Source organism: Lepisosteus platostomus, chromosome 6 (assembly GCF_059453375.1).
Source record: "Lepisosteus platostomus isolate fLepPlt1 chromosome 6, fLepPlt1.hap1, whole genome shotgun sequence".
Lineage (NCBI taxonomy): Eukaryota > Metazoa > Chordata > Actinopteri > Semionotiformes > Lepisosteidae > Lepisosteus > Lepisosteus platostomus.
Genome location: NC_142616.1, coordinates 7,947,134 through 7,974,665, shown reverse-complemented (window position 1 = coordinate 7,974,665; position 27,532 = coordinate 7,947,134). Strand labels below are relative to the sequence as shown.

Below are 27,532 nucleotides of genomic sequence, written 5' to 3'. Positions count from 1 at the left end.
CCACACACATGAGGAGACTGGCGGAACACGTACACATATTTAGGGTGGTAATTACCTAACAACACACTACACTTTTACAGGACTACACAGGGCACTAGAATTACTAGGACGTTATTTACACAGGTAGAGTCAGCCGCTGGTCATCGTGCTGACCCTCCTCAGACTCTTCCCGGCTACCACTTCCAGCATGCCCATCGCTACTACGAGCCCCCAGGGGCGCTTCCTCCTCACCACCAGGCGAGGGCGTTACAGTATAATTTCCACTCCCCCCGCCCCCAGATAATAATCTGCAGCCCCCGCAGAAGAAACGATAGTACTTTTTTATTGCTTGTAGTTGTCACAAAGCTGGGACGTCTGACTTCAACACAATGCGCTTTCTATCACTGCTTATGATCCTTCGATTCACAGGTACCGTAAACCTTATTTTCTGTGAAAGTTTTCAACTAAAATCACATCTTTAGACGGAAAAAAAAACACTTCTGTGAAATGTACCAGACACGACAAGATGTCTGCGTACATGTTGATGTAGCAGTGTTTGGCTTCGAACAGTGTCTCATTCGCTGACTTTATTTAACGGTTTTGAAAGAGTTTGAGCTCTTGGTTGATAAACCAGTCAGTCAAAATTCAGGAAGCTCAAAGGGAAATAAGTACACGCTATAATCAAGGACAGACAATGGAAAACCTGAGACCTGACACTCCACTGTGGTGTAACTGCTGTATAAAAAACTAATGTACTTAATTTTACTTACTAATTGTACTGTCCAGATACAGTAAGAATCATGTTTAAAATCCAATGTTTTTTTCACATAGGCAGAGTGACTATATACCCATATAAACTTCATTAGGAAAAAGAATCGGAAGACTTTCAAAAGTTAACAGACAGTTAAAAGGAGACCTGATGGTGTTGTGTGCACATAATGTAAACATTTAGTATTTGTAAAGTCAGAAAGACATGTTTTAAATCCATTTATGTTTTGCATTGATTTATGTTTGCAGAATTGAGAGTGATTAGTATACAAATATCTTAACTAAAAATTAAGTGAAACTTAATACCACCATTTTTCCAGTCTTTCTGGACAAAAAGCATCTAGTTCAATCCAAAATACTTTACCCCACTGGGGATGAATAATTTAGTGCTGGAGGTTGCTGATTTCTGACTCTGTCGGAAGCTCTTGAGGGGAAGAAAAGTTAACTGCCAGCACAGTAAACCCAAAATTACAATCTGTTTTGAAATAGTGATCTACCCTATAGGAGCATGTTTAAATAAGTCATTTTAAAATGTCGACTGAAGAAGTCACATCTATAAAGAATTCACCTTTTTAAAACGTCGCTCTTTATAGGACGGCGAAGCTATGCAATGCACTGTTCCTCCTCTCCGGGTCTTGGTTCTGTGCTCCAGCAGCTATTACAGGGCTTCTAGTTATCAACTACACGCTTAGTCCTGCAAAAAGGGCTCGATAAACCCAATTGAATAATTAACTGGCTCGGCCGCAATGAAAAACAAGGTGCTGTGGAACTCCAGAGTAGGCTCGAGGGATGAGGTTTGGGGGGGGAAAAGACCTTCGTTTCTTCGTTCTGTTTGCAATGTGTGGCTTGACTCCAGTTAAGACCTACAGTATTTTGGTTTTCGGTCCAGTAAACCTAGGTTCAAGATTTAGATTAAGATCTTGGATAGGGTGAAAACTCCACAATCACGGGCGCTCTGAGGCTGGAGCTCTAGCGACAGGTGTCTCAAACTCAGTACCCTGAAAGTCACAAAGTCTCGGGGTTCTTCTATTTCTTCCAATCTGGGCAGTCTACCAACTGATTTAACCTGACTCTTTTTGAAATTTCACGTGTGTTAGAGGTTTTGTCGGGTCCTTCCCAGCACCGAAGACATGCATTCACTCATTATCTCCAAATAACGGAGAAGCTCCTTCTAACTTAAATAGTAGCCCTACGGAGAATGCAGTTGATGAAATGCTTTGACCGGCTTTGTAACTAAGTGGCTCTGCGACCTGTCGATGAGCCTACCTCGCAAGCTCTCCCGCAACAAAACTTAACACACAAATAAATGTAAGGGTGAAGAGCTTAATGTTTCAGTCATTCCAGATAGCAGCAAAGTCACCCACATGGTGCTGTCGGAGATGTGACTGACTACATTATTTAAAGATCAATGGTATCTCTATTAATACATTTCTCAGAATTCTCTGACTAACTTAAGGGAAGTTCTTCAGCTCTTAATTAATTTCCAGCTGTTAAATCTGTTGACTGTTGCCTTTCTACTAAGTTATTTCAAAGTTCCAGCTCCCTGCTACAGAAGCTTAAGTGCTTGCCAGAGCTGTAGTGTGTTTTACTGGGTGAAGAGTCAGTTACATCCATCTGAGGTCCCCAGGACCAGGATCGTGGTCCCCTGCTCCAGAAAATAACATGAAAAGTAGGTGTCGAGGGGGAAGAATGATTTTTACAAAATAATTACTCTTCTCCTTTCATTTCTGCCTCACACATAATATAACATAATGACGAATATGAATGCAGAAGTGTTACTGTGGGGCAGCCCTTGGTTTCGGCAGTTCTTCTTGGGATGACCAAGAGAGTTTCTCTTCTGCTCATTCAAATAAAAAGCTATGGCACAATTAAGAAGGCAGAACCGAAAGGCTTGAGCTGTGATTTCCCGCAAAAATGTATCATGTTACCCAATGTAAGTTGAATAGCATGCTTATCAGAAACCTGGGACGTAATTTACTGAATGTCGGGGATAGTAATTTCCCATCCTGGAGGGAGCTAGGCCCTTCTTTATCTTAATCCATTCCTCCACGTTCTCACCCATTCATCCAATTCAGGGTTGCAGGGGAGCCGGACCTATCCCGGCAACAACAGGATACAGCCTGTACGGGCCCCCAGTCCCTCGCAGGGCGCACTCAGACACAGACCGCTCACACTCGCACTCGCACCAGGGTCCGTGTTCCCAGACGCTAGTTTACCCACCAGCATGTCTTCGTACCTTGAGAGGAAACCGCAGCACCCGGAGGAAAACTCCGGCAAACCCAGGGGGAACATGCAAACTCCACACAGACAACACCCCAGCAATCAAACCTGGGTCCCCAGCGCTGCAGGGCAGCAATGTTCCACTGTGCCACCCTGTACCTTAAGAAATCAATTGATTATGTTTTCACAATGTCAAGTGATGCTGCAGAACAGAATTTATACATAGGAAGTATATTATTATTATTATTATTTTTATTAAATGGAATAATGAAATGTCCAACTGGAATTAAACATGTACTACTTCTGTGTTAGGTCAAAGCTGGTCCCGTGATGGTTAAGTTTTTGGTCACCTGCTCACAGCATTCTCTGTGCTGTCTCAATGGAAAATGGACATCAAATAGTGGATTTTGTAGTGATGGGTGGAAAACACTGGTTTAAACAAACACAAATGCTAGATCTTGCCATGGCTAAGATATTCATTTCCTTGACTGGACAAGACTGCTCTTTGCTCCTACAGATATGCTTTACAGCAACCTGCGTTTTGTACGTTAAGGTACTTGTGTCTTTTATTTGAGCCATTGACAAAAAAAGTAAATGTCAATAAACTACATGATACGAAATTTAAGGTTTTGCAGTGGGGAAAATCTAGGTCTTCCCCAAACTTTTAATAAATACGATTCTTTTCTCAATATCACCTTGTAAAGCATTTTCAGCTTCTAGGTTTCTTATTTAGACCATTTTGTGTTTTTTAGATTATTTAGACTCAGGCTGTTAGTGATCAAGGAAGAGAGCACAGCGTGCAGCAATGTCAGAAGACAAAGGGTCTCACACTTCTTGCAAAATGAACTACAAAGGCAGTATAGCTGTCAACAGGAAGCTTGAGGGGAAAAGTCGACATTTCCTGTGTAGCTTGGTGGTCTTGCTGGGGCTGTTAATATGGTGCAATTAGTTCCTTTCTAAAAGCAGACATCAAGTTATAACCTTGATAGCATGGGTGACCATCTACACATCCACGGGAAGCTGTGTCTCATGAAGTTAAGGCTCCCTTTTCTTCCCGCGTTTTCACAACACATTTCTTGGTCCTCCTCAGAAGGCCGGGGGTCTGTCTGTGTTACCTCGAGATCTTGTCCGCAGAGGCGCGCAATGCCGAGTGGGACTGATCTTTAGAAACAGTTTTGTTCAGAAGCCACTTCCCCACAGAAAATCTGCCGAAAATTGAAGGGGCTTAAAAAAAAGTGCGAAACACAGAAGTGCCAAATCTAAACTGTGCCAACATGCACCATGGAGGCCCTGAATAAAAAAAAAAACAAATGTAGAAGGTTGCTGTCTTCTAAGGTTGTCTGAATGAGGTTAACCGGACAAAAACGAGATATTGAAGAAGCTTTACCTTCACTCAGCGCCTCGTGTTTGCATTTAGTTGGTTGATCTCTAAATGAAACTGAACTTTGACAGCTATCAAATTTTAGAACACAGGCGAGCTCTTTGGCGACTACACTTACTCACCGGCTTCCATAAAGCCGACTTTTTGTAAAAAGCTGTGTGCAGTCTCGGGCTTGTTCCACGTTGCCCTGTGTGCGTCTTCACTTGTCGGAATTAATTTCCACTTTGTTTTTCCACAGTGTCACCCTTTTTGAGGTGGCTGAACAAAATGCTGGTGTTGTGAATATTTGCCAACTACACTTGAAAAGTTCAGTTTTCTTATTAAATTACTGCATGGTATACTGTAATAATAATAATAATAATAATAATAATATTGTAATATCTTCATTTTATTGCAATATTATCACTGTCCTCTTGTAATAATATTGACAACAGTGGTCAGTGTGAAGGTTTTAAGAGTAAGAGTGCCTTTCGACGTATGGAAATTGTGTCCTATGTAAAGTTGTGTGGAAAGTGTACCTGAAGTAAGTAGGGAGTTTACTCCCCTTCAGTGTAAACAGCTAAAAAATTCTAAAAATGAGTTCTAAAACTAGCTAATAATGAATTGTGTATTAATTATGCTAAACCTTTGAGAGACACAATTCAGTGAATGCCTCTAAAAGACCTGAGACTGGTACTGTGTTTACGACAAAGACAAAATAATCGAAAAGGCCCCGAATTATTGGTTAATATGTTTCTTTCCATTTGCAGGTGTTGTTACTATGGTTCCTCAAGAGCTCGTCAGATTGAAAGGGGAGTCAGTTCTTCTGACTGTTCCAGGACACAAGCAGCTAAAATTCATCAGAATATCATGGAAGTCTGGAAACAATAACATAGTGGAATACACAAACAACACAGACTCTGTTTTGTTTTACCCAAAATATAAAAATAAGGCGCAGTTTGAAAAGAAGGATTACTCTTTACGCATTGGTCACCTGGAGGAGGGGAACATCGGGCTTTTTAAAGCAGTAATGATTGATATAAATGGAATTGATACAACTGTGGCAGAGTACAGCATAGTAATACAAGGTACATGTCTTCAGCTTCTTATTTTGCTTGACTTTAAAACATTGATCCAGAAACCTTATTGATCCTGGCCCTACAGTACCCTAGGCTGCCTTATTTTGCCTAGTGCGAAGAAGGGACAGTTTTTATCTAGATTGTAATTTCTGTCTGATTGTATTTACAGTCCCTTTATGTCTGCTTATTCATACGACGGTTACTTTTAAGTATGCTTGAGCTTTCAGTATTTCTGTTTCAGAGAAAGTGCGCACCCCAGAACTACTGGTGAATTACATTTCTAACATAAGCCATTCCTGCAATGTATCAGTAACATGCTCCATTGGTAGAGAGGTCTGGGCAACCTACTCCTGCAATCAGTTTAGTTGTCATGCGGTTTTGGAGAATTACACCAAAGCTTCAGGCCTGCAAATTGATGTCTCTCTGGACGGCGGTGCCATTGTGTGTAATGCAAGCAACAAAGTCAGCTGGAATACCACATCTGTGGCACTAAAAGACTCCTGCACAAGTAAGTGTAACAGTACAAGCAAGCATGACAGCACACGTAGGTATGATAGCACAAGTAAGCATGATAGCACACGTAGGTATGATAGCACAAGCAAGCATGATAGCACACGTAGGTATGATAACATAAGTAAGTTTAACAGCACAATTAAGCACGATGGCACACGTAAGAGTGACAGCACAAGTGTGATAGCACTAGTAAGTGTCTGGTGGAAGACTTTTTATGTCTTCTAAAATTTTATGTCTTCTAAAATTCACGTTTTGCCTGACACATCATTTTGTTCTAATCAAGCCTGTTCCCTTCGTTTGTGCTGTCACTGATGAGATTAACCCGTCGTTCCAGGCGAGAAAAAGAATTTCATCTCTCAAATCATCATCATCGGCATAACCCTGGTCATCATCCTCCTCATCATCGTCATCTTAATGTGCATCTGCGCTACAGTAAAGTTCAAAAAGTTCAGCAAAACAAATACAGGTATTCATTCTATAGACAAAATTCAACAGGCAATAGAACTAGAGACAGACATGTTGCCAAATACTCCTTTGGGCTTCTGCACATCAGTATCAGAGATCTAGATTTTGTTATGGTCAATAAACCCTGTTAGATCTGCACCAGCACGTGAAGAACAGAGGACTTGGACTTTCCAGAAGCAGGTGATATTTCGTGCATGATTCTGTAGGCTTTCAATTGCTTGGGATTACAACAGGAAAGTACAGAATGTACTATACAGAGTCATGTCTCTTTAGGGAATGTAGTCATGCATGCACTGGTGATTTTTGTCTCTTAACTTTCCCTCGTAACCATGTATATCACATGGGCTTTTCGAAAAATACACATGACGGTAACACGATTTTCATTTCACGAACATTCTGGAAGCTAAATACAGTCTTGTTATTTTATCAGTGTTTGTAAAAAAAAACCTGATCTAATCCAAGTGATCAGATGAGATCAAGACACTTCTTGAAAGAAAGCTATTTAATTTTCCTTTGTTTTGTAATAGAAGAAATACATATTTTCCTAAAACATTGCATATTTCAATAGCTGTAGACTTGTTTGAAAAAAATCCAATTTTTAAGTGCTGTCTCATTGTGAAAGCGGTGACCAATACATATGACAGTATTTGTTTTCACTTAATTACTGTATTGTCATTCCCTGTCATATGTCCCTAAGCTTTTTAAGAATCAAACTCTTTAATACAAACAAAAGTGATTACACTTTAAAAAAGGAGTCCTTGAGCACTAGATCTTGGGGTTTGGTCCTGTTTTATCTCAACTGGATCAGTTCAACATTTTTCTCAGGTGAAGAGCTGTTTATGACTTAAGGAAACAGAGAAAACCTGCTGGAGTCTGAACCCCAAAGACTAGAGTTGTGACGTTTCCTACTTGGAAAGACTGTCTCCATTTTTGATGAAAAAATAGAATCCTGATGTCAAAGCTGTTTGGAGTTATGGGGGGTATTTCTACAAAAAGTCTTTGTTTCTCACACAGAGTTTCTAACATTTAATACAAATTCAATGACCTCTCTCTTTTTATGTGAATAGACCCAGAGCAAACCAGCAGCATGTATGAAACAGTGAAGAACAATGGGCAGGTAATGTTGTCACTATCGTCAGAACCTTCTCCCCAGACTAGATTTGAAAAACTTTGTATAAGAAAACCAAAATATATATATATATTATTAGAAGTATTGGGCAGCATGGTTGCTCAGTGGTTAGGTTCTAAAGGGCCAGTGTGTCTGCAAGTGCTTTATTCCAGCTCATCATGTTAATGGCTTTAATGGGACTAGCTTGATAACATCGGGTGCTGCCCTTTACAGCTAAAAAACAGCACTCCAGCATCAGGATCGGATACCCCTGCTTGGAAGAGTTATGTGATTCTTATTTACAGTACTTATGTGTTCATGAGCGGGGCCAACCACATGGGGGCGCTGTTGTACAGTAAATGGAGGACACACCAGCTGACAGGAGCCCACTCTGCCCTAGTGGCACAGTTGACAGCTGAGCTCCAAGCCTCTGTGCCTCAAACGAGTGCCATCCATGACTCTCGCCCTCGATTCTTCTGGCTGTTCACATTTACCGCGCAGTTGGCTAGGTGAATCAGGACAGAAGACAGCAGATTTCTAGATTAGAAAGAATGTGGGTCACTTGCTTCTGCCTTTTTTTGTTCTCATTTTTTGGCTAAAGGGTTTCTTTTGTCTCGCCTTTTTTGCAGGAAAGACCTGGGAACCTCCCCTCCTCTGGAATTCAGACTGTGTATGATGTGATGCAGGGGAACAGATACGTTGGAAAGCCACAGAGCCTGGAATCAGATCCCAGAAGTATATACAGCACCGTGCAGAAATTTAATAAAAGAGACAGCCATGCAGTCCTCATCCAGAGTATTGAGGCAAGCAACGCTACTGGGTGACACAGCTGCTTAGTTCCTGGAGGTGACGATACTCTCTTGACCAGGTTGTGGTGCTGGGAAATTCCTAGTGCCTTAAGGAATATACCAAAGCTGGGATGGCAGTATAATAGCATCAGGTATGTAGTCTGTCCAGACCAGACCTGCCAAGTTGTTTCACATCTGATGAAGAGGAGTAGATCTGTGCTTTAATGGACAAGAGGGAACACTGCAGAATAGAGCATGTGATGAAGACGGCCAGGGATGATCACTGTCACACATCATGGCACCATCTGCATTGTGAAGAGTGATTCTCTTCCATTAGTGAGAGATCAAACCAATAAGGGATCCACACACCCTCTGGCTGGTGGGACAGGTGTCACTGCGGGAGATAACCGCTTGTGCTCTGCAAAGTCCGATCATGGTGACCCCAACACTCTTCCTCCCTGATTCGTCCGCCATTTGGTTTGATCGAACAGTATATTCTCCCCGGAACTACCATTGCTCTTTAAATTTGCTTTGACTATATCCCCGGAAGTTCCACTGATGTTGCAATTCTTTAAGATTGCTTTGACTATATCTGTGGGGTTCTCTGGGAGGACAGAACCCTATTTGGGAATACTTTTCATCTTGTCAAGAAAAGCATTTGTGCTGACTTCCCGTTAATAGTTGTGTTGGACAACATCCAAAAACATAGGGATAAATTTGATCTATAAACTTTACCCCTTAAATTACTAACAATACAAATGCAGATGCCAGAATGTACAGTAAATGCTTTCACTGTGACTGTAGCTGAATGATACATACTGCTATTTCTATGCAGTATTTCTTTAAACCGTGTTGTGGTTCACCAGAACTGCATCACTGTCACAATTTTTGCAGTTGCACTTTAATTACCCAGGGGACAGGGGAAACCCACAGAGAACTGAAGACCTGAAAGCTGAAAAGTCCACTCAGAAGGGAGAAATCCACAGTCACAACGCGCCTTATGGACAGCGTGTCAGTAGTATCCTACTGTACATTAGGACATTCCCATACCGGTGGAACTAATAGAGTCTGTGCTACTGAAAACAGCTATAGTACCAAAGCCTGCAAAGTTTTGTCAAGAGACTTATATTTATTCCTCTTCCCCTGTTTATCACTTTTGTCTTTTTAATTTATAAAAATAAAATATTTTTCTAACAAACGTTAGCAATCCCTTGGGATGCCGGCTGATTATTAAAAGGTCTGTTTTGGTGTTAAACCCTGTGGTACGGCCAGGCAGGGAGTAACGCAGCAAGCTGTGGGGGTGACTGTGATTTCTGCTGTCTGTCGAGTTTGCTTCATCTTTTTTCCAGGCTTTGCAAGCTCAACAGTTTTGATTCCCTGTTTTCTAAACAGAGACGTCTTCTGTGGTTGAGAAGTGCAGTTCCCATCCGTACATTGAGCTGTTCCTCTTTCTTTTCCTACAGCTCGGGGATTTCCCAGCAGAAGTGCTCCGTACTGCTTCCCCAACTAAACCTTTACTGAAACCCGATCAGGCAGCTGAGAACAAAGTTCCTTTTCGCCACATCAGCCTGGCGGAACTGTAAGAGTCAAAATCAGTTAGTAAAATAGACACTACAGCATATACACGAATACGGCACCAGCAAGCGCAGGTATCAGTCGGAATAGATTTAATCTCACAACTCAAACCACTCAAATACAAGAGCAGACAGTCTCAGCTCACTCTGCCAGTCACTAGAGCAAACTGTAGCGTCATGCCATACACATACTGTACATTCAATTTCTTCCCTACAGAATGTATATAATTATATATGCATATGCGAGCAAATGTTTATTCCATGCTGAAAAGAGAAGAAAAGAAACACAACGTTTCACTTTGTACAATGCCTTGCAGTTGTACAAAGTGTACAAAAGTGTACACAACGACAATTGATGATGCGTGTAGGACAGTCACTTCAATGGTTCACAGGCAGAGGCCAATGGCGAAGCAGTTATTACCCTCATTAGGGTGATTTTTTTTCACCTTTGGAGCTGCCAGAGCACAGGGGTCTGAATACTTACGGAAGCAGCATATTTCAGCTTTTGACTTCCTTGAAGATACGGCTGACAAATCTTTAAAATCTTTATGCTTGCAGTACAAATAATTGGAGAAAAGACGTGCAAGTCATCATTTGTAATCCAGCAACATTTGAAAGCTTTTAGAGGGTCTGAATACTTTTGCAAGGCTCTGTATATAATATACACACGTGTACTACCATATAGAACTATTTAATACTGAACCCTGACTCTTTTGCATCATTTTACTGTGCTTTTGTGCACATTACCTTCCTTTGACTACAGTAAATGTGGATGAGAACCATGGCATTTTCCTTTAGCTCGTTGACACTACTTAATTGACTATTTTTGTTGCTTTTCTAAGGTATTTTAAATATTTATGACCATATGAGAAATCCATAATTCTAAAAATGAAAAGGAATAATTATGAGAAAACAGACCTCACTTATTTCCCCCGAATTCTTGTTTTCATTTTGATTGAGAGAGAGATAAGCACTAGGTGGCAGCAGAGACATACAAAACTCTGGGTTAGCGCAGGGACCTCCAGCACCTGAAGTGTTTACAGGGCTGTGATGCCTGGGGGGATGCAGGCCTCTGGACCACCCCTCTCTCATACCCCAGTCGTATCACTGCACGGCCTGAAACCACCGCAGGAGCCGTCACCGTGAGGACTGGCTGATTGGCTCAAACTGTTGCCAATCACCTCATTTCTAGAGGCGTTTCATCCTGCTTCCCCGGCTGTGGAACGGCCAATCATCGATGTCTTTCCCTGCCAGTCTTCCTTCCTTCTTTCCTTTCTTCCTTGCTGTCACTCTATCGGTCCGTCAGTTTGTGTCAGTCTGTCAATCTGTGGGTCTGCCAGTCAGTATTTTGATTGACTTTGACCTTCATTTTTCCTCTTCCTGCTGCCCTCTCCTGATTTTTGCCTCGTGGCCTCATGGCCACTCTTTTCGGAAGACCAGCTGTTTGGGGTATATTGGCTTTTTTTGGACAACGGTTTGGGACAACGCTGACTGTACATCCAATCCGCTGTGACCTTAACACTTGGATTTACGTCTCTTCTCCGGTCGCCACATCCTGACCGGTGAGCACAGTGACATAACACGGGCACTATAAAGTCTATATGGAGGCAGTGTAGTGTGGTGGGGATGTTTCTGAACCCATGGGTTGTGGGTTCGAGTCCTCACTGCCAACACTGCTGAATGAGGGACTGTACCCGTTGCTCCCGTCTGCCCAGCTGTGAAAAGGGGGACCACCATGTGCAGAGTCTGATGGGTAGTTGGATAGGGGGCAACACGCTCTCTGATCGCTTTGCCAAAAAAACAGTATAAGTTATATGGGTAATTCAGTTTGACCCACCTATTGGATAATTATTATTTCTAAATACTTGGAACAATTTAGGGCAGCACAATGGCAACGTAGCTATCATTTTTGCTTCACAGTGCTGTTGGGTTCAATTTCTGGGGTGCTATCTGTGTCAGGTTCGCGTTCTCTCCGTGTTTGAGTGGGTTTTCTCTGGGTGCTCCTGTTTCCTCCCACCATCCAAAGCCATGCTGGTAGGTTACTTGGCTCCTGGGAAAATTGGCCCTGCAGTGAGTGCATCTGTCTGTGTGTGCCCTGTGATAGACTGGCGTCCCGTCCAGGTCGTATCCTGTTTCCTCCCACCGTCCAAAGCCATGCTGGTAGGTTACTTGGCTCCTGGGAAAATTGGCCCTGCAGTGAATGCATGTGTCTGTGTGTGCCCTGTGATAGACTGGTGTCCCGTCCAGGCCGTATCCTGCCTTGCACCTGTTGCTTTCTGGGATAGGCTCTGGCTGGCCCTTGACCCTGTATTGGATAAACTGGTTAGAAAATGGATGGATGGAGCAAATTACCTGTGATTTGTTAAACAGATGATTTGTTATATTAAAGTCATCTAGAGATCATTAGGAACACAAATCAGACTTTTTTTTTTGTAAAGCAAGAACACCATTTAGAGGTTAGATCCCATTAAGGGGTAGAGAAAGGGTTCCATTTCAGAGATCAGAGCACAGTTGTTGCTTGGAAAAGGAACTGTAGATGTTGAAATGTTCTCACTAAAGACTGGTTTACTGATTAACATGTTGGCATTCTCCATTCAGGTACAGTATGCAGAAACTTACAAGTCTCAACCAGATAGATTTCACTATGTTTGCTGAAGACAGTCTTATAAGATAGTATCAGATCACTTTATTAGCCCTATACAATTCCTTGCATTAGGAATTGGTCTGTTGGCATACCCCAGCTTGCTCTCCATGAGACACACAGGCAGGGAGAGAGAAGCTGGGGGTCAGAGCGCAGGGTCAGCCATTTATACAGCACCCCTGGAACAGTAGGGGTGAAGGGCCTTACTCAGGGGCCCAACGGGGTATGATTCCTCTGCCGGCCACAGGATTTGAATCGGCAACTCTCTGTAACGGACAGTTCTTTCCGGACCCTATGCGGATGACACGATCCAGGGAAAAGTCATGCAGGAAAAGGGGATGAAAACAGGGAGCGTGTCGCTGGTGTTCGGTGGAGGTGTGGCCGAGGCAAACAATCCAAATGCATAAGTCCAAAACCGGGTGGTCCTTCGGAGACGAAGACAAAAGGGGATTAAAAACAGGGAACCGGGTCGGAACCGGCAGGGGGAACAGGAACAGACACTTAAAACCTTAACGGGACCAGGCGCTTCCGGGTCCCGGACTGGCCTGGTGCAAAAACCAGAGCAGAGCGCTGAACTGAGTGGGCGTCTGGCGTTTAAGGTGGACTGGGAACGGGCTGAAAAAGGGGACAGGTGCACACAATCAAGTCCGAAGTGAAAGAGCCGGAGCGCCCTTAAGGGGGAGGGACTACAGTCGTGACACTCTCTTTCCACAGGCGCAGATCCTTAGCCACAGAGCCACCGTTCCGCCCTGGAACAGTGGCCAGTTCTGTTCCCTGTGAGTCTGGTCGCTTTGTTCGCTTGTGTCTGCTTCAGGGAGAACATTTTGGTCTCCAATTGCATTGAACAGCATAACTCCAATTGAATCGAACATGTGAGCTGAAATCATCTTGGTGAGATAAATACTTCCATACTGTAAGCAATCTATCAAAATTAAAAGTAACAAAAACTACATCCTGAAGGATATTTTTTTCTGTATGCAACTAAAGAGATGATGAATGTCTTTAAGTGTCTACAGGAAATGTTAAAAGACAACAGCATCAATAACAACAGACTAAATTAAATGTTTTAGTTGAATGTAATTACATAATAGTGTGTTAGCATCAGTTTACAATCAATTAATTAGAAATGTTGTATATTCCTTTTGATCTTTTAAAGCTCTTTGCAATTTAATTACTATTTTTGAAGTTTTTTGTTGTGGATATGTTACAGATTTCTATATTGCTTTCTAAATGTGTTGTAATGTACAATATTTAAGCTTATGTATTCTGATAATTTACAAAATAACACTGTAGAAAAAAGAACTGTATACTGTCAAAAAGAAGCTGTGTATCTTTTTCAACGTCTGGCTGCTGGTAATTATAAAATTCTAAAATAACACGTCTGTTGATTTCTGTCAATTTCCATTTTCAGGTTCTGTCTACAAAACACTTTCCTAAATGATCACAAAAAGGCAGAATTGTTAGTAAATTAATTCATAATTTTATTCATTTGATTTGTATTTTCCAAGAAAGAGGAAGAAGCATCATCTATATCACGCTGTGAAATTTGTTTCACAATCTTGTAAGCTGCTGTTTGAACTCACAAAGTACTCATGATGGGAAAAATATTACAACAGTGTGTATACAAACTTGTTCCTGGATACAGTCATTAACAATTAACCTATGAGACACATTTCCAAGAGAAGTTAAGTCTAGTGTCCTGGTCTTTGAAATAAAAAAAAGAACAGATGCCATTAAAAAAAGAAAAAGTACAGTACTAGAACCTAAATACCAATTTCAAATTGAATGCAATAATTTAACATGGTAACCAAAATGTATTACAATTTTAAATTGTAAGACCCCTAGGCCTGACTTCCCCTTTCCTTTTCTACCTCGTGCCCTTGATTCTAGTCTGTTTTCTACATCCTAGACACATTTTTGTGTCAAGCAATAATTCAGATTCTTAGATACTTTTTTGTAAAATTGTAATAATTTATTACAATTTTAAATTTGGGCGACTGTGGCTGGACTCTGTTGCCATTCGGGACACTGTGGAAAATACACCTTGTGTGTCTCTTTAGTGTTCTCTGGAAATAGCCTTTTTCCATCAGTATTAAGCTCATCTCAAACCTTCACTGGACAGTTCCTTGACTCTTTGCATCCCTACAGAGGGACAGACAGTTTAACAACTTGAATGAAAACATACAACAGCTGTCAGGTAACAGTTCTTTTCGTACCCTATGCAGACGACACAATCCGGAATAGTGAGAAAACACGGGGGGATAAGTCATGCAGGAGACGGGAATAAAGACAGGGGGGCGTGTCCAATGGAGTGCTGGTGATCCAGGGAGGTGTGGCCGAGGCAAACAATCCTAGAAGAGGTCCAAAGAAGAATCCAAACGAAAGCAAAAGTCCATGGGTGGGTGATCCATCCAAAACAAGGGATTAAAACCAGGTGCTGGGTCGGGACCGGCAGGGGGAACGGGAACTGGAACGGGAACGGGAGCAGGGGCAAAAAGTTAAAAGCATAACAGGGCCAGACAAATCCAGGTCCCAGGTTCGCACGATGCGGGAATCAGATGCAGAGCCTCGATTGGCAACTGTGTCTGGCTTTTAAAGGGGGACAGGAAGGAGGCTGGAACAAGGGACAGGTGCGGGGAATAAGGCAAACGAGGAAGAGCTGGAGCGCCCTTCAGAGGAGGAGTAGCCATCGTGACAACAGCCTGCATTCCTTGAGATGGGATTGTTGACTTCCAATTCAGACCTTATTTTATTATACCTGGGGCATCTACAGGTGTTTCTGCTTCTGTAAGATGGTTGATTCATATGTACTCAGCTTGATTTAATGCTGACCCAGACATGAACTCCAATAACAGCTGCCACCATGAAGACCAGCCCCACAGAGAGCACGATGATCTTCATGAGACACAGCGGAAAACCAGTAAAGGTGTCTGAAAGGAAAGGGACAGAATTGTATACATTAGTTAATGGGAATCTTTGATCAAAATAGACGTCTGCACCATGACTGATACACTGTCATATTGTCCAAAATTCGGCAGCTAGAATCCTGACCAGGTCTAGTGCAAGTGTTCACATTACTCCTGTCCTGGAGTCCTTGCACTGGCTTCCTGTCAAATTCCGTGTGGACTTCAAAATCCTCATGCTCACCTATAAGGCTCTGCATGGCTTGGCACCTCAGTACCTGTCTGAACTATTATCGCCTTACTCCCCACCTCGCAACCTTCGCTCTTCTAATTCATGTCTCCTAACTGTCCCCCAAGCCCCAATTGTGTTTTATCTTGTGTATTCTTTTTATTTATTGTTGTTGTCATTCTGTAAAGCGCTTTGAGAAGCCATCTTTAAAGGCGCTATATAAAACAAAATGTATTATTATTATCCTGAGAATTCACCCTTACTTCTGGCAGTGAATGGACAGCTGTCGCTCACAGCCACTGAACTGATGCTCCAGCTGACCTGATTGCTGACGTTACACACCACTGATCTCCCATCCGTAGACACGTCGATGAGCAGAGCAGGGGACCTGCTGTAGTTCGCTGTGATCTCAGTGCAGTGAGATTGCCTGCAGGAGTAGGTAGAAGACTCTGCTCCATCAGTGGAGCACATGACTAAGAAGCTGCAGAATTCACTCTTGAGGGAAGTAGAATTGACCAGAAGGGCTGGCGGGGACACCTTCTCTGTGAGGACAGAGAAACAAGCAGTGTAGTGCAGAAATTTGAAGGCTTCATATGAAGCAGATTTTTGTGCCTTGACATAACAGTTTCTTGTGGTCCATATACAAATTTTATTGAAGTGAATGTCCTCTTTGAATCATTATGTGGCATATGCACGATGTACAAGAAAGAAAATTGATCTTATAGATCTTATTCATTACCCAGAATGAATGAGAAATAAAAGTTAAATGCACTTACCACGAACATATACAATATACTCTGCCACAGTTGTATCAGTTCCAAATATATCAATCACCACTGCTTTAAAAAGACCATTGTCCCCCTCCTCCAGGTAATTGATAAGTAAAGAGAAATCCTTCTTGTTAAACTGCACCTTGTTTTTATACTTTGGATACAGCAAAACACGTTCTGAGTCTTTCGTGTATTCGGCTATGTTACTGAATCCAAAAGACCATGATATCCAAAAGAATTTCAGCTGCTCGTTTCCTGGAACAGTCAGATGAGCTGAATCCCCTCTTACTCTGAAGAGCCTGACTGGAAGAATGTCAGTAATGACACCTAGAAACAGAAAGACATACAAGTACTTAAGAGAAAGAAAGTTAATAAAAGACCTTTTCATTTTTACAGTTACTGAACTTAAAACTTAAGAGACTGATTCTGCACCTCAAAGAATTATTAATAACCATACGGAACCTCATGATTTTGTAGTGTGGATCTTAAATATGTGCATAAAAATGCTCAATTATGCTCAATTTAATAACTATTCAAAACAAAGGGCTATCTCTCATACACTGCTAAACTCAGAGTCTGCTAAACCATCATGTTCTCATATAGTCCTCATATTAAACGTAAATGTTTTAGTTGTAAAAATGGGACGCGTCTTTAGAGAATCATCTCCATTAACATAGAGTGATGTCAAACATTTATTTTGAATGGATGATCTCTCTTGTTTTTACATTTGATTCTCATAATAAATGAGAGTTCTGGGAGCTGTAAATTAGTTTCACTAAGTATATTTAAAAAGAGTTCATGATCATTTCTCTCAGACTTTATATGGTAAGGTTTTGCTGTGGTCAAATTATTTTATGAAACAAATGTAGTTTTTAAAAGAGCAGATAGGAGAGTGTAAAATAAACTATGACCAAGTAGCTTAAACATTACCTTGTGCAGAGAAAAAACAGCATTTCAAGTTTTTTCTGAAAGGAGCAGTTTTGTAGCTTATTGAATCAAGTGGAACAGGCAAAGATGATACAGATTCTTAAACGATTCATCTATGTATAAAAAATAAATGAATATTAATTTAATTAATTTTACAGAAACATTCAAATTCCTTTGTGGATCACAGATCTAGTCTGTTCCTTTAATGCAATGCAGAAGAATAAGTCCTTGAATGCAAACACATTTTATGGTATCCGTTTTTAGTGTGTTTCCTTTGAGCAAGGATCTGTGCCCACACACAACTAATTATTCCAAACATTGTGCATACGATGTTGCTCCTGAATACAGTGTCACTAATCACTAACCTGCGAAACACATTTTCTGTAAGTTGCAATGGAAATAATAGAGATTCATTCCAGGTGGAAAAGTGGGAAGACCTAAAAACACTTTAGATGCGAAGCCTCTTAAGGCCACCTGATCACTGTTGTTACAAACGCGAGGAAATGAACATGGAGAAAGTTAGGAAATGACTGAGTGGGTTACTTAATAAGTACAATAAATAATCAGATCCTTGAACTTTCTCCAGGAATATACCCACCCCAGAGGTTGGTATTGTTAGAGACGTGTGAATTCTTTGTTCTCTTGCACAACTTTGGTGAAAGGAGCAATAATTCAGGCACGCTTGGTTAAACAAAAATTTATTAACAATGACAGTGACACACGCTACACTACACACATATAACACAAAAGCTTTCCTATGTACAGTATGTACAGACAAGGCAACCTAGAGACCTACATCTAGACCACCCAGAAAACCCCAGACAGCTACCAAGTATTTGACTCTTACATAATGCCTGCAAAGACCAAAGAAGAGATCATCTGCCTTCTAAACTAAATAGAATACAACCTATGAATGAATCTCTCTCACTCCAAAGCCAGATGTCACAGAAAAAATGTGAATCCATCTCCCTATTTTGAAATACATGTACTAAAAAAGGAGTGGCTGGTTTAAACTGAGCGGTTCTTCACTCAGGAACTCCAAGTCCCCTAAAAAACACAGAACAGCGAGCTATTTTAGCCAGGCTCAAACAGTTAGCTCCAATCAGGTCCGTTCGGATGATCTCGAGCATAGACCTCTCGCCTGGCCCATGCTTTACGTTCTGTCCTCCTGTCTGCCTCTTCTTGTGATCTGTTCTTTTTTTCTCTGTCTTTCGGGACTGTTGATTAGCGCTTAATCATTTCTCCAGAAATCAACTAAGTTAAACCAAGGTCAACTTTACGATTGCTTTGATCCCAAAATCTAGACCCCCTATATCTCAGCAAACATCCGTCCTACTTTGCAGCTGAAAATCTTTACACTGCCTGCTGTGACACACTTCACTGAAACTCTTCGGGACACTTCTTTGTCATTTTACCGGTTAGACTACTGATTACAGCTTTTTTCCCAGGTCATACTTGGAATGTATTTTTCCACAAAATACATTTAACAAGCACTAAGAAAACGTTGTGACAGTGAAAACGGTTAAAAAAATAGTTACATTACCTGAAGACGCCGAAACTACGCTGACAAGCAAAAGGAGAATCATACTTCTGTATCTTAGCATTGGCAAACATCTCAGTGGTCAAATGGAAATGGGCCTGTGAACATTAATCTTTAATTTTTTATATGCTCACCACATCCTGTGTAAAAAGTTGCATTTCTTCTTTTTGCTTTTGAGGGTGATGTCAACCTTCACTCGATTCTTTGCAGCCAACACATGCTGACACAGCTCCCCTCTCAAACCGTTTGTCAACTCTACTACGATTTCCGATACGATTTAGCGTGCAATCTCACACTTCCGCTCGCTGAAGGAGCTTCCCGCATGAAGGTACTATACATGTCTGCTCCTGGAGTAAGAAGTTTCTATGTAAGGTGTAGGAACAGGAACACTCTTCATTCTGAGCACAGTAATTAAAATGTGGTGACGCAGTCATCAGTAGACAAGAGAAATCAAAACGCCTGAAACTAGCATGTCGCAAAACCCATGTTCTTTGTAAGTTACACGTTACGTTAGAGGTGTTCTCTATCATAGTTGAAAAGGGAACACGTAACCGTCTGTAGGAATATTAATGTACCCAATGCCAGTGCTTCATGGTGCACATTTTGTCATGATGCTATCCATGAGGGATAATATTAGCCAGCAGCCATATCACTCTGCAACTCACAACTGACAATCCACTGGAGCTCAGCAGGTGTGAGCCTGTTCAGTACTTGGATGGGAGACCTCCTAGGAAAGCTAAGGTTGCTGCTGGAAGAGGTGTTAGTAGGGCCAGTAGGGGGCGCTCACCCTGCGGTCCATGTGCGTCCTAATGCCCCAGTATAGTGAGGGGGACACTATACTGTAAACAGGCGCCGTCCCTCTGATGAGACGTAAAACTGAGGTTCTGACTCTCTGTGGTCATTAAAAATCCCAGGGTGTTTCTTGAAAAGAGTAGGGTTGTGACCTCGGCGTCCTGGCCAAATTTCCTATTGGCCCTTACCAATCATGGCCTCCTGATAATCCCCATCTCTGAACTGGCTTCATTACTCTGCTCTCCTCCCCACTGAGAGCTGATGTGTGGTGAGCGTTCTGGCGCACTATGGCTGCCGTTGCATCATCCAGGTGGGGCTGCACACTGGTGGTGGTAGTGGGATCCCCCATTACCTGTAAAGCACTTTGAGTGGATTGTCCAGAATATATAGCACTATATAAGTGTAAGCAATATAGAAACTTAATATGGAAAACAGTATGGAAACTTCTGAATCCGCCTGTAAGATAAAAGATAAAGGCATGAGGCTTCCTCTGCCACCAACCCTTGTAGAAATGCAGATCTAATAATACACCCACTTTGAAGAAAGCCCACAGGAAATACTATGGTCTTGCAAAAAGCTGATGTACTGCGGTAAAACAAGGGAATATATGAGACTTGCAGTGTTTTTCAAAGCTGACAGAAGCAGCCAAAGAGGAACTAACAACTAAGAAACTGCGCTGGAAAATGTGTGGGGTTCATCTTGTTCTGATGATGGGACTCTATGTAGTTTTGTATGGTGAGTCCCACAGTTTATTTTAATAACGCTCTTGGAATGTAGGTTTTTCATAACATGCAAAGCAATTCAGCTGCGGACGTCTGTGCTAAGATGTGATGATTGTTGACATATTTAATGATAACGATAACGGTAAAATAAGTTATTGTAAATATGTGAATTACAATATAATCAAATCTAATTTACCACCTTTCCTGGAAAGCACTTGGAAATAAACTATTACTGTTAGAGTTTTCAGAATTTTTAGAATTTTCAGTGTGTCAAAAAAAAGAAAATAAATTAAATAGTTATCTAGATGTGAGAACTTAAAAAAAGAAAATAAAAGCAAAAACACATCCAGTGCTGGGAAAATGTCTACGAACTTTACAGAGTTTTTATAATGAAAGTTCGGGAGGGATGACAACAGCCACACTCAATCATTCCCAGTCGTCAGCGATTAGCAACCACTCCCTTCGTCTTTCCTCCACAGAACACTATAATTACCAACGTGATATCTCTCTCCCTCGCGTGCGACTTTTGCATCCCACCTCCGCCCCAACTCCACCTCTGCAGCTGCCCCTTGGTCACCCTGCGTGGGGGTCCTGGCCTCCTCGTCCTCTGGCCAGGAGGTCGGCCCTCAGCCAAGCGGGTTAAGCCGATATCCGCTCCAGAACAGTTCATCATGCTTTGATCTTGGGCGTTGCCATTCCTAGTGAAATACAAGTATGTGAGTTACAGAAGCTTAACATGATACCCCTAGCTGAAACTGATCTCAAATAAATAACCAAAAGATAAACTAATATGCAATTGACTACTGAAATTCGCAGTCCCCTTAGACTTCATTTGGTTGTTAAAAAATAGGTCATTTATGGATAAATGATATATAATTTTTGGATATATGCAAATAAGCTAATTAGATTGTAACTAACAGTTATTAAAATCATATGAAATCTTTTTTTTTATTTGATTTTGCTTGAGGTGTGAATCTGCCCTTGTCAGTGTCTGCTGAGCAGAATGTCACAGGCGCTGTGGGAGGAACAGTCACTCTGCCTTCTGGTGTGCAGAGTGTGTCTGTCCAAGACGTTGTCTCAATGGATTGGAAATTCAAAGGGAAAGCTATTGCACAGTTTACTGGTGGGAAAACAAACCCAGATCTGTCCCCTCAGTTCAGGGGGAGGATACAGGTGAGTGATCAGAGTGGAGATTTAACACTGACTCAGTTACGCCTGGATGACTCTGGAACGTACACGTTCACTGGGATCAGTCAGGAAGGACCTCGGATCCCTAAAAAGATCATTAACCTGCAGGTGTACGGTAAGAAGTTACTTTATTTTCTTTTTTGATTTTATCTGTTCTTGCAGACATTTAGAATATAAAATGAATTGTTCATATTTTAAACCAGTTATAACTGATATTACACACAGTGAACTTCGTTTTACTAATGGGTTTTAAATGCATCATGACATACTGAGTAAGTGAGGAACAACGCTGGTATTTTTAAGCTTTAAGTTGTTTATGTTTGTCATTGTCACTTTTGTTGCTGCTAAATTAAAATGGTCACAATTGCCACAAACATTTTGCTTTGTGTTTTTGACTACTAATTGTAGTGGAAATGGATTTTGGAATAACTACATTCTGAATCTTTTTCTTACCATGTTCTGTTAAATTATATTGCTGGCAAACACTTCATCTAGTAAGTGTAAACCTAGAAAAATGACAAATTTCACTAATGAATGTTTCATCAGTGTATGTATCTCTTGCACAATCACGTATAGACCAGATATATGTCTGTATCTCATTTCCAGGAACAGCGGCATTTATCTTGCAATGACGTTGGAAGTTTTCTCTTTTAATTTCTCTTAATTTCATTAGGGAAATGACACAGGTCAGCACCTCCAGCCAGGAGAATCTAAATTTTATATTGTTCCAAGATAACAGAAGAAACATTTGAAGACAAACTTGATCATGGGCTGATTGTAATGGCTAATTCTAAATTTCTATTTAGAGCTGATCCAAGCAGTGAGGATTCAGACAGAGGTGGTCTATAGGGATAATGGCAGATGTCTTCTGACTCTGACCTGTCAGGTGACAGGGGGCGGCCATGTTTCTTTTTGTTGGCTGAAAGGTGGGCGTATCATTCCTGGGACAACCAGTGTTGCTGTTCTAGAGCACATAGCTCATCCTACAGACAGTGCTCTCAGCTACAACTGCACAGCCTTCAATCCTGTGAGCAGTCTGTCTGCTTTTGCACTTGCAGACTGCAACACACTAGGTAAGCATCTTAGCATATGGGACTGATGGTCATTTAAGCTAATGTTTATAAGAGCTGTAAAGAATGGATAATACTGTGTGGAAGTTTTAAATGTAGTTTCAACACCCTACAGTATTTAAGCAATATCGAAGATAGTGTGGTAATTGTATATAGTGTGGTATAAGGTATATAGTGTGCTTTGTACAATAAGGCGAATTACAGTTAGAACTCTTTGATTTTACTAACTACAACTAGACAGACATGTTAATATTCACTAGGAGCTTCTGCTCCTGATAATGTACATGTGCCAATGTATTTGTATATATACAGAAAGGTAACACATACTGTATAACCTGTTTATTCCATGCGGTTAATCAATCTTCACATATCTAAAATACGTTTTACACACAAATTAGTTTTAGCTCCCTATGCTATTTAAGTAACATTGAAATGATAGGATATTTCATATTTTGTGATATTTGTGATATTTTCCCATATTTCTAAGTGCAGTTGGGAGGCAGTTTACCAAAATCTACACAGACATATTAAAATAAGTCATTTCAAAACTGGTTTTCTGCCCTCGTATAACGTAGATAGGGTGTTGTTTTTCAATATATACAGAAAAGCAGCATATGAAACCTATTCATTTCATGTCCTGTCGATAACCAATCTCCATTTCCAAAATACATTTTAGATACAAACTGATGTCAGATCAAAGTTCAAAGGCCGTCTAAAGTGTTTGTTCTCCTCAGTGTATTTGTATTTTACTTCAGACTTCAGAACAACAAAAATATCGCTGTGTGTGTGGAAGACAGTTCTGTTCTCTGTAGGTCTGGTCATGATGGTGTCTGCTGTCATTGGCGTCCACATCAGGGAGACCCTCAGGAACAGGTGAATGATACTGTGTCTGAAGTTCTGATCTAAAAGGAGCTCATTAGTATTAATGTTCTATTAACCTTATACAGCACACTGAAATAAAAGGCAAGACATTATTTCTTCTTGGGGAAACTGTTTTCATACTGTACATGAGACAGAAGTATTTTCATTTTTCATAAATATTGGTTTTGGAACTCAGAAAAATGAGTGTAGAGTTCCTTCTGTATGTTATTAAAGTTGTTAGATTGGAGTTTATAAAGCAAAGTTTCCACTACCCTAATCAGACCTACAGATAGTACTTTGACAGATATGACTCCAGATACTGTACTTCACCTACCTAAGGAAGTCACAGAGCAAGAGTTCTTTCTAGTTTCCAACACTTTATGTGCCCAGAGAACTCAGGAGCCCCGATTCTATGGGCCAGCAGTCATGATGTTAACTCCAGGTAAAGACATCATGTACATGGATGGGTTGAATAGAGTGATCAGTTTACAGTATCTTCTGTTAACATAAGAGCTGTGACTGTTCAGAAAGTGTAGTACAGTCTGCATAATAAACAAAAACTGAAGAAAAACAGAGTAGGTACAGAGTAATCTTTTACAGAACAGAATGTGTTATGATAATTTTCTTCTTGGATATTTGTGTTTCAGACCTGAAACTGACCACAAACAGGAAGTGAGGGGTCAAGAACTCAGAAAGGCAGAAACTTCTTTCTGACCACCAGACTCAAGCTGAAACAATCTGGACACTGTGCTCTTAACTAAGGACTTCTTGAGTTTCAGGTTGTTTCATAACTGGTTTTCATAACAGATTTATGGGACGTATTTTAGATCCTACTGTCAGCTGCTTTCACTCTTGTACATATAATATACATTGCATTTACCTTGTATTCTGGACTTCCCTTTGGGCATTTCTCTCACACCTCTACCACCACCCCAGCTTCACCCTTGCAGCAGCTCCCCAGCTCATTCCTTATGAATGTGAGGGAGGGGGGGGTTCAGTCAGATTCATCCTTCAGCCAGGCTGTAGTTCTCTCATCTCTCATCTCAAACCAACCCTAATACATTAATTAAAGGATCTAACCAAATTACTTTGCTTTACTTTGTACCGAGTCCATTTCTTTGCAAGACAAGGTAATTGAACCCCCTTGTAAAATAACTGTTGCTTTACATTTGTAATTTAATATGGGATATACATTACATGTCAGTGTGTGAAGATGTACAGCATCTGGTGCTCTTTCTGCACTGTGTGATGGGATGGGGAGTGAGAGCTCAGATGACTGTAGCAGTGGACTGCTGTGTCCTCTGAGGAGGGTGGCTGAAAGTATGAAGGTTACAATGGTCCTGCACTAGAACTCAGGAGCCTGTGACCAGGCTGTGTAAGGACTCTTCTCAAGACAGAATGCATGATGATGTGGTTTAAAGCAAGTTGTGGTTTGAATACAGAACACCAAGTACAAGAGTACTGGGTGTATAAACATCTTTATTGCACTAAACATTCTACATATGTTTCATATATATTTTTTCTATGAAAGAAAAGATATATTGATTTGTGAACTAGTTACCAATTACTACTCCTCAAAAAAGAAGAATGAACCTATGTCCTTATTGTATACAGTCCTGAAAATAAACACATTTTTTTTATTTCAATAAAGTTCATCTGTCTCTTGTCTCATTTGATCTCTGGCATCGACATCAGGGAATGTCTGAATACGGAGTTGTATCTAGAGTTGTCAATATACCAGTAAGGGAGTTGTAGAGTCTCCCTGTTAAGCGGGGAGTCTGAAATTATTTAGAAGTTGTTCTTGTCAATTGTAAGGACATGAATATTTGTTCTGCTTGTAGACAAGCAAACCACATAGACTGAGAGGAAGTGAGCAGGTCAGACACAGGCCAAGAGCCTCATATACCTTTTCTGCCCCCCCATGCTGTAGAAGATGAGCTTGAACAATGATTTTTAATTCTTCAACTTTAATTTGAAGTCACATTTAGGGCAATTACAGGAAATGCAATGAGCTGCAAGTCATCTTTTAAAACAGCCAATTTTAAAAGCAGTTTTTTCACTGGAGTAAAACAGAACTAAAGAGGAACCTTTCAGGCTCATTCTGCATTCCAAACGTGAATATTCAGTTGAAGAGGCTTTGTTTGATCTGTTTGTTCGTACAGAATGTGTGGAGTTGGAGAATTCCCATATCTCACACGTGCACTGTCAGTCTGTCTTCTTCTGCTGGGTAAGTGACTCACAACCTGTACTCCTAATGCACAGAGATTTGCTGTGTGTAATAACCTGGAGATGTGTACTTTTCTGGTGTTCTAGTGTAAAATCATAATGTATCAAGCACCGTGCAAGAAATTAAGTCTGTTAAAATGATACGAATCTCAAATTATTTTTTTCCCTCAACGTTTGCTATTTAGTGAATAAGTCCTTGCATTCTTGATGTCTGTCTTTCCAATTATGAATGAGATTTTCCCTTCATATCAGCCTTCTTTTGAAAGACACTGCTTTGTGCATAAAAGCAGTTATTATTCAATGATGTCAGTTTTAATAGCGCATATATATACACAAAATATATCAGATCTATTTTATCCTGTTTTGTTCAATTCCTTATACAGGGAGAAATGCAGTTTTAATGTGGTTATCTAGATATGGAAAACTTAACAGGTTAAGTTTCATTAAATTTCTTTTTAAATTTATCAGTGTTCCACAGGGTTTGCTTCTTTAGAAGCTTCAGCTGAAATATCCTCTGTGTGAAGGTACATGTATTTGGCACAAGTCTCATATTAATTTTCATATTAAGGCTTTACACATGACCTCGCGATTTATAAGAGATATACAGTAACTTCTTGAAAAAAAAACTAGTTCTCCCATTTCTAATTAGTCCTAAATACTTTTATCTTCAAGTTGCATTATGCTTTAAAAATTTGTAAAAAAAAAATTAAAAATGTTTCTCTTGGAAAAAATATCACTAGCATGTTTTTTGATTTGAAAGGAATGTGACAGCAGACTAAAAATCATTTTTTACATGCAGGAAAATAGTTAACTTATGTATTTCCTTAAGAAACTCTCCAAATGTGTTTTAACTACAGGTTGTATTATTATAAACGTGCCCTCCATTTGGGAACAGAAAGCCTTTGGAATTTCTATTCAGTAGTAAAAATGAAAGTACACATTTTAGGATGACCATGAAAGTGTTATTATTATTATTGCTCAACTTCTGTTACTAAAATTCTGATCAAAATCAAGAGAATATAACAGTTCTGTTAGTCTTGTTTTTGTTTAAAAACAGGAAAATCATTTTTTTCTTATTTTTTAACCCACCTCCACCCCCCCAACTTTGGAGGACATCTTTAATTTTATTTCACTCTTTCATTTTTGTTCTTCTTAGAAAATAACAAAAAAAACATACATTCACAAAAAAAAATCAAAAACTTCCTACTAATATTCTTAACATCCAGTGCTATTCAAGTATATCTCTAATGGGCCCCAAACATTCCTATAGTCACTAAGTTTCCCCTGTAAATTATATGAAATCTTTTCAGATTTAACTTGTGATACAGCGTCTTTAATCCATTCTTTGTACGACGGTCCTGTACTGTCCACCCATTTTCGCAATATTGTTTTTTTAGCAATAAGTCAAGTCAAAGTTTATTTATCAAATGCACAACAATACAGCGTGCAGCAGTAGTTGCTGGCAATGAAATGTATTTTTCTGCGAGCTCACAAAAATCACAAGAATCACAAAAATCACAAAAATCACAAAACTAAGGTTACATTTTTTAAATGGAATAAAACTCAATATGAGTAGAGCTGTTATGTGTCCATGGTGTGTGCAATATATACAAGTAGTGCAGTTATGCTGAATACAGTGAAAACTGTGTGTCCATGTAACCATTACAGGTGATTTGCTAAAGGAGCTGCAGGTTGGCTATTTAGCAGTCTTATTGCCTGGAGGTAGAAGCTGTTCTGTAGTCTGTTGGACTTGGACCGAATGCTTTGGTACCGTTTACCGGATGGTAGGAGGGAAAACAGTTTGTGACT

At 40.5% G+C, this 27,532-nt stretch overlaps 1 protein-coding gene and 1 long non-coding RNA gene across 4 annotated transcripts; one reads left to right on the top strand and one right to left on the bottom strand.

Moving 5' to 3' along the window:
• Positions 1 to 253: 253 nt before the first annotated feature.
• LOC148659997 (uncharacterized) lies at positions 254 to 24,264 on the top strand. The gene is made up of 10 exons (XM_088638131.1): positions 254 to 408; positions 5,098 to 5,415; positions 5,648 to 5,914; positions 6,254 to 6,385; positions 7,452 to 7,501; positions 8,122 to 8,314; positions 21,346 to 21,681; positions 22,373 to 22,639; positions 23,392 to 23,509; positions 24,145 to 24,264. The coding sequence occupies exons 1-10, from the start codon at positions 369 to 371 to the stop codon at positions 24,209 to 24,211; spliced, it is 1,788 nt and encodes a 595-aa protein (XP_088494257.1). The 5' UTR covers positions 254 to 368; the 3' UTR covers positions 24,212 to 24,264.
• LOC148659998 (uncharacterized) lies at positions 13,953 to 19,531 on the bottom strand. 3 transcript variants are annotated; one of them, XR_015939348.1, is made up of 5 exons: positions 18,868 to 19,531; positions 17,328 to 17,437; positions 16,404 to 16,724; positions 15,891 to 16,169; positions 13,953 to 15,425 (listed from the first exon to the last, which is right to left on the bottom strand). It is a non-coding gene; the product is annotated as an uncharacterized LOC148659998 (long non-coding RNA). The 3 variants fall into 3 exon arrangements; XR_015939347.1 differs by lacking the exon at positions 17,328 to 17,437 and having other exon boundaries at positions 18,868 to 19,443; XR_015939349.1 differs by lacking the exon at positions 17,328 to 17,437 and having other exon boundaries at positions 15,949 to 16,169; positions 18,868 to 19,443.
• Positions 24,265 to 27,532: the final 3,268 nt, after the last annotated feature.

Excerpts from the sequence above, each read along its gene's own strand:
- LOC148659997 (XM_088638131.1), top strand. The coding sequence starts at position 369 with ATGCGCTTTCTATCACTGCTTATGATCCTTCGATTCACAG. Across the intron at positions 409-5,097 it reads TATGATCCTTCGATTCACAG|GTGTTGTTACTATGGTTCCT; the intron begins GTACCGTAAACC and ends TTCCATTTGCAG. Across the intron at positions 8,315-21,345 it reads GGCAAGCAACGCTACTGGGT|GTGTGAATCTGCCCTTGTCA; the intron begins GACACAGCTGCT and ends ATTTTGCTTGAG.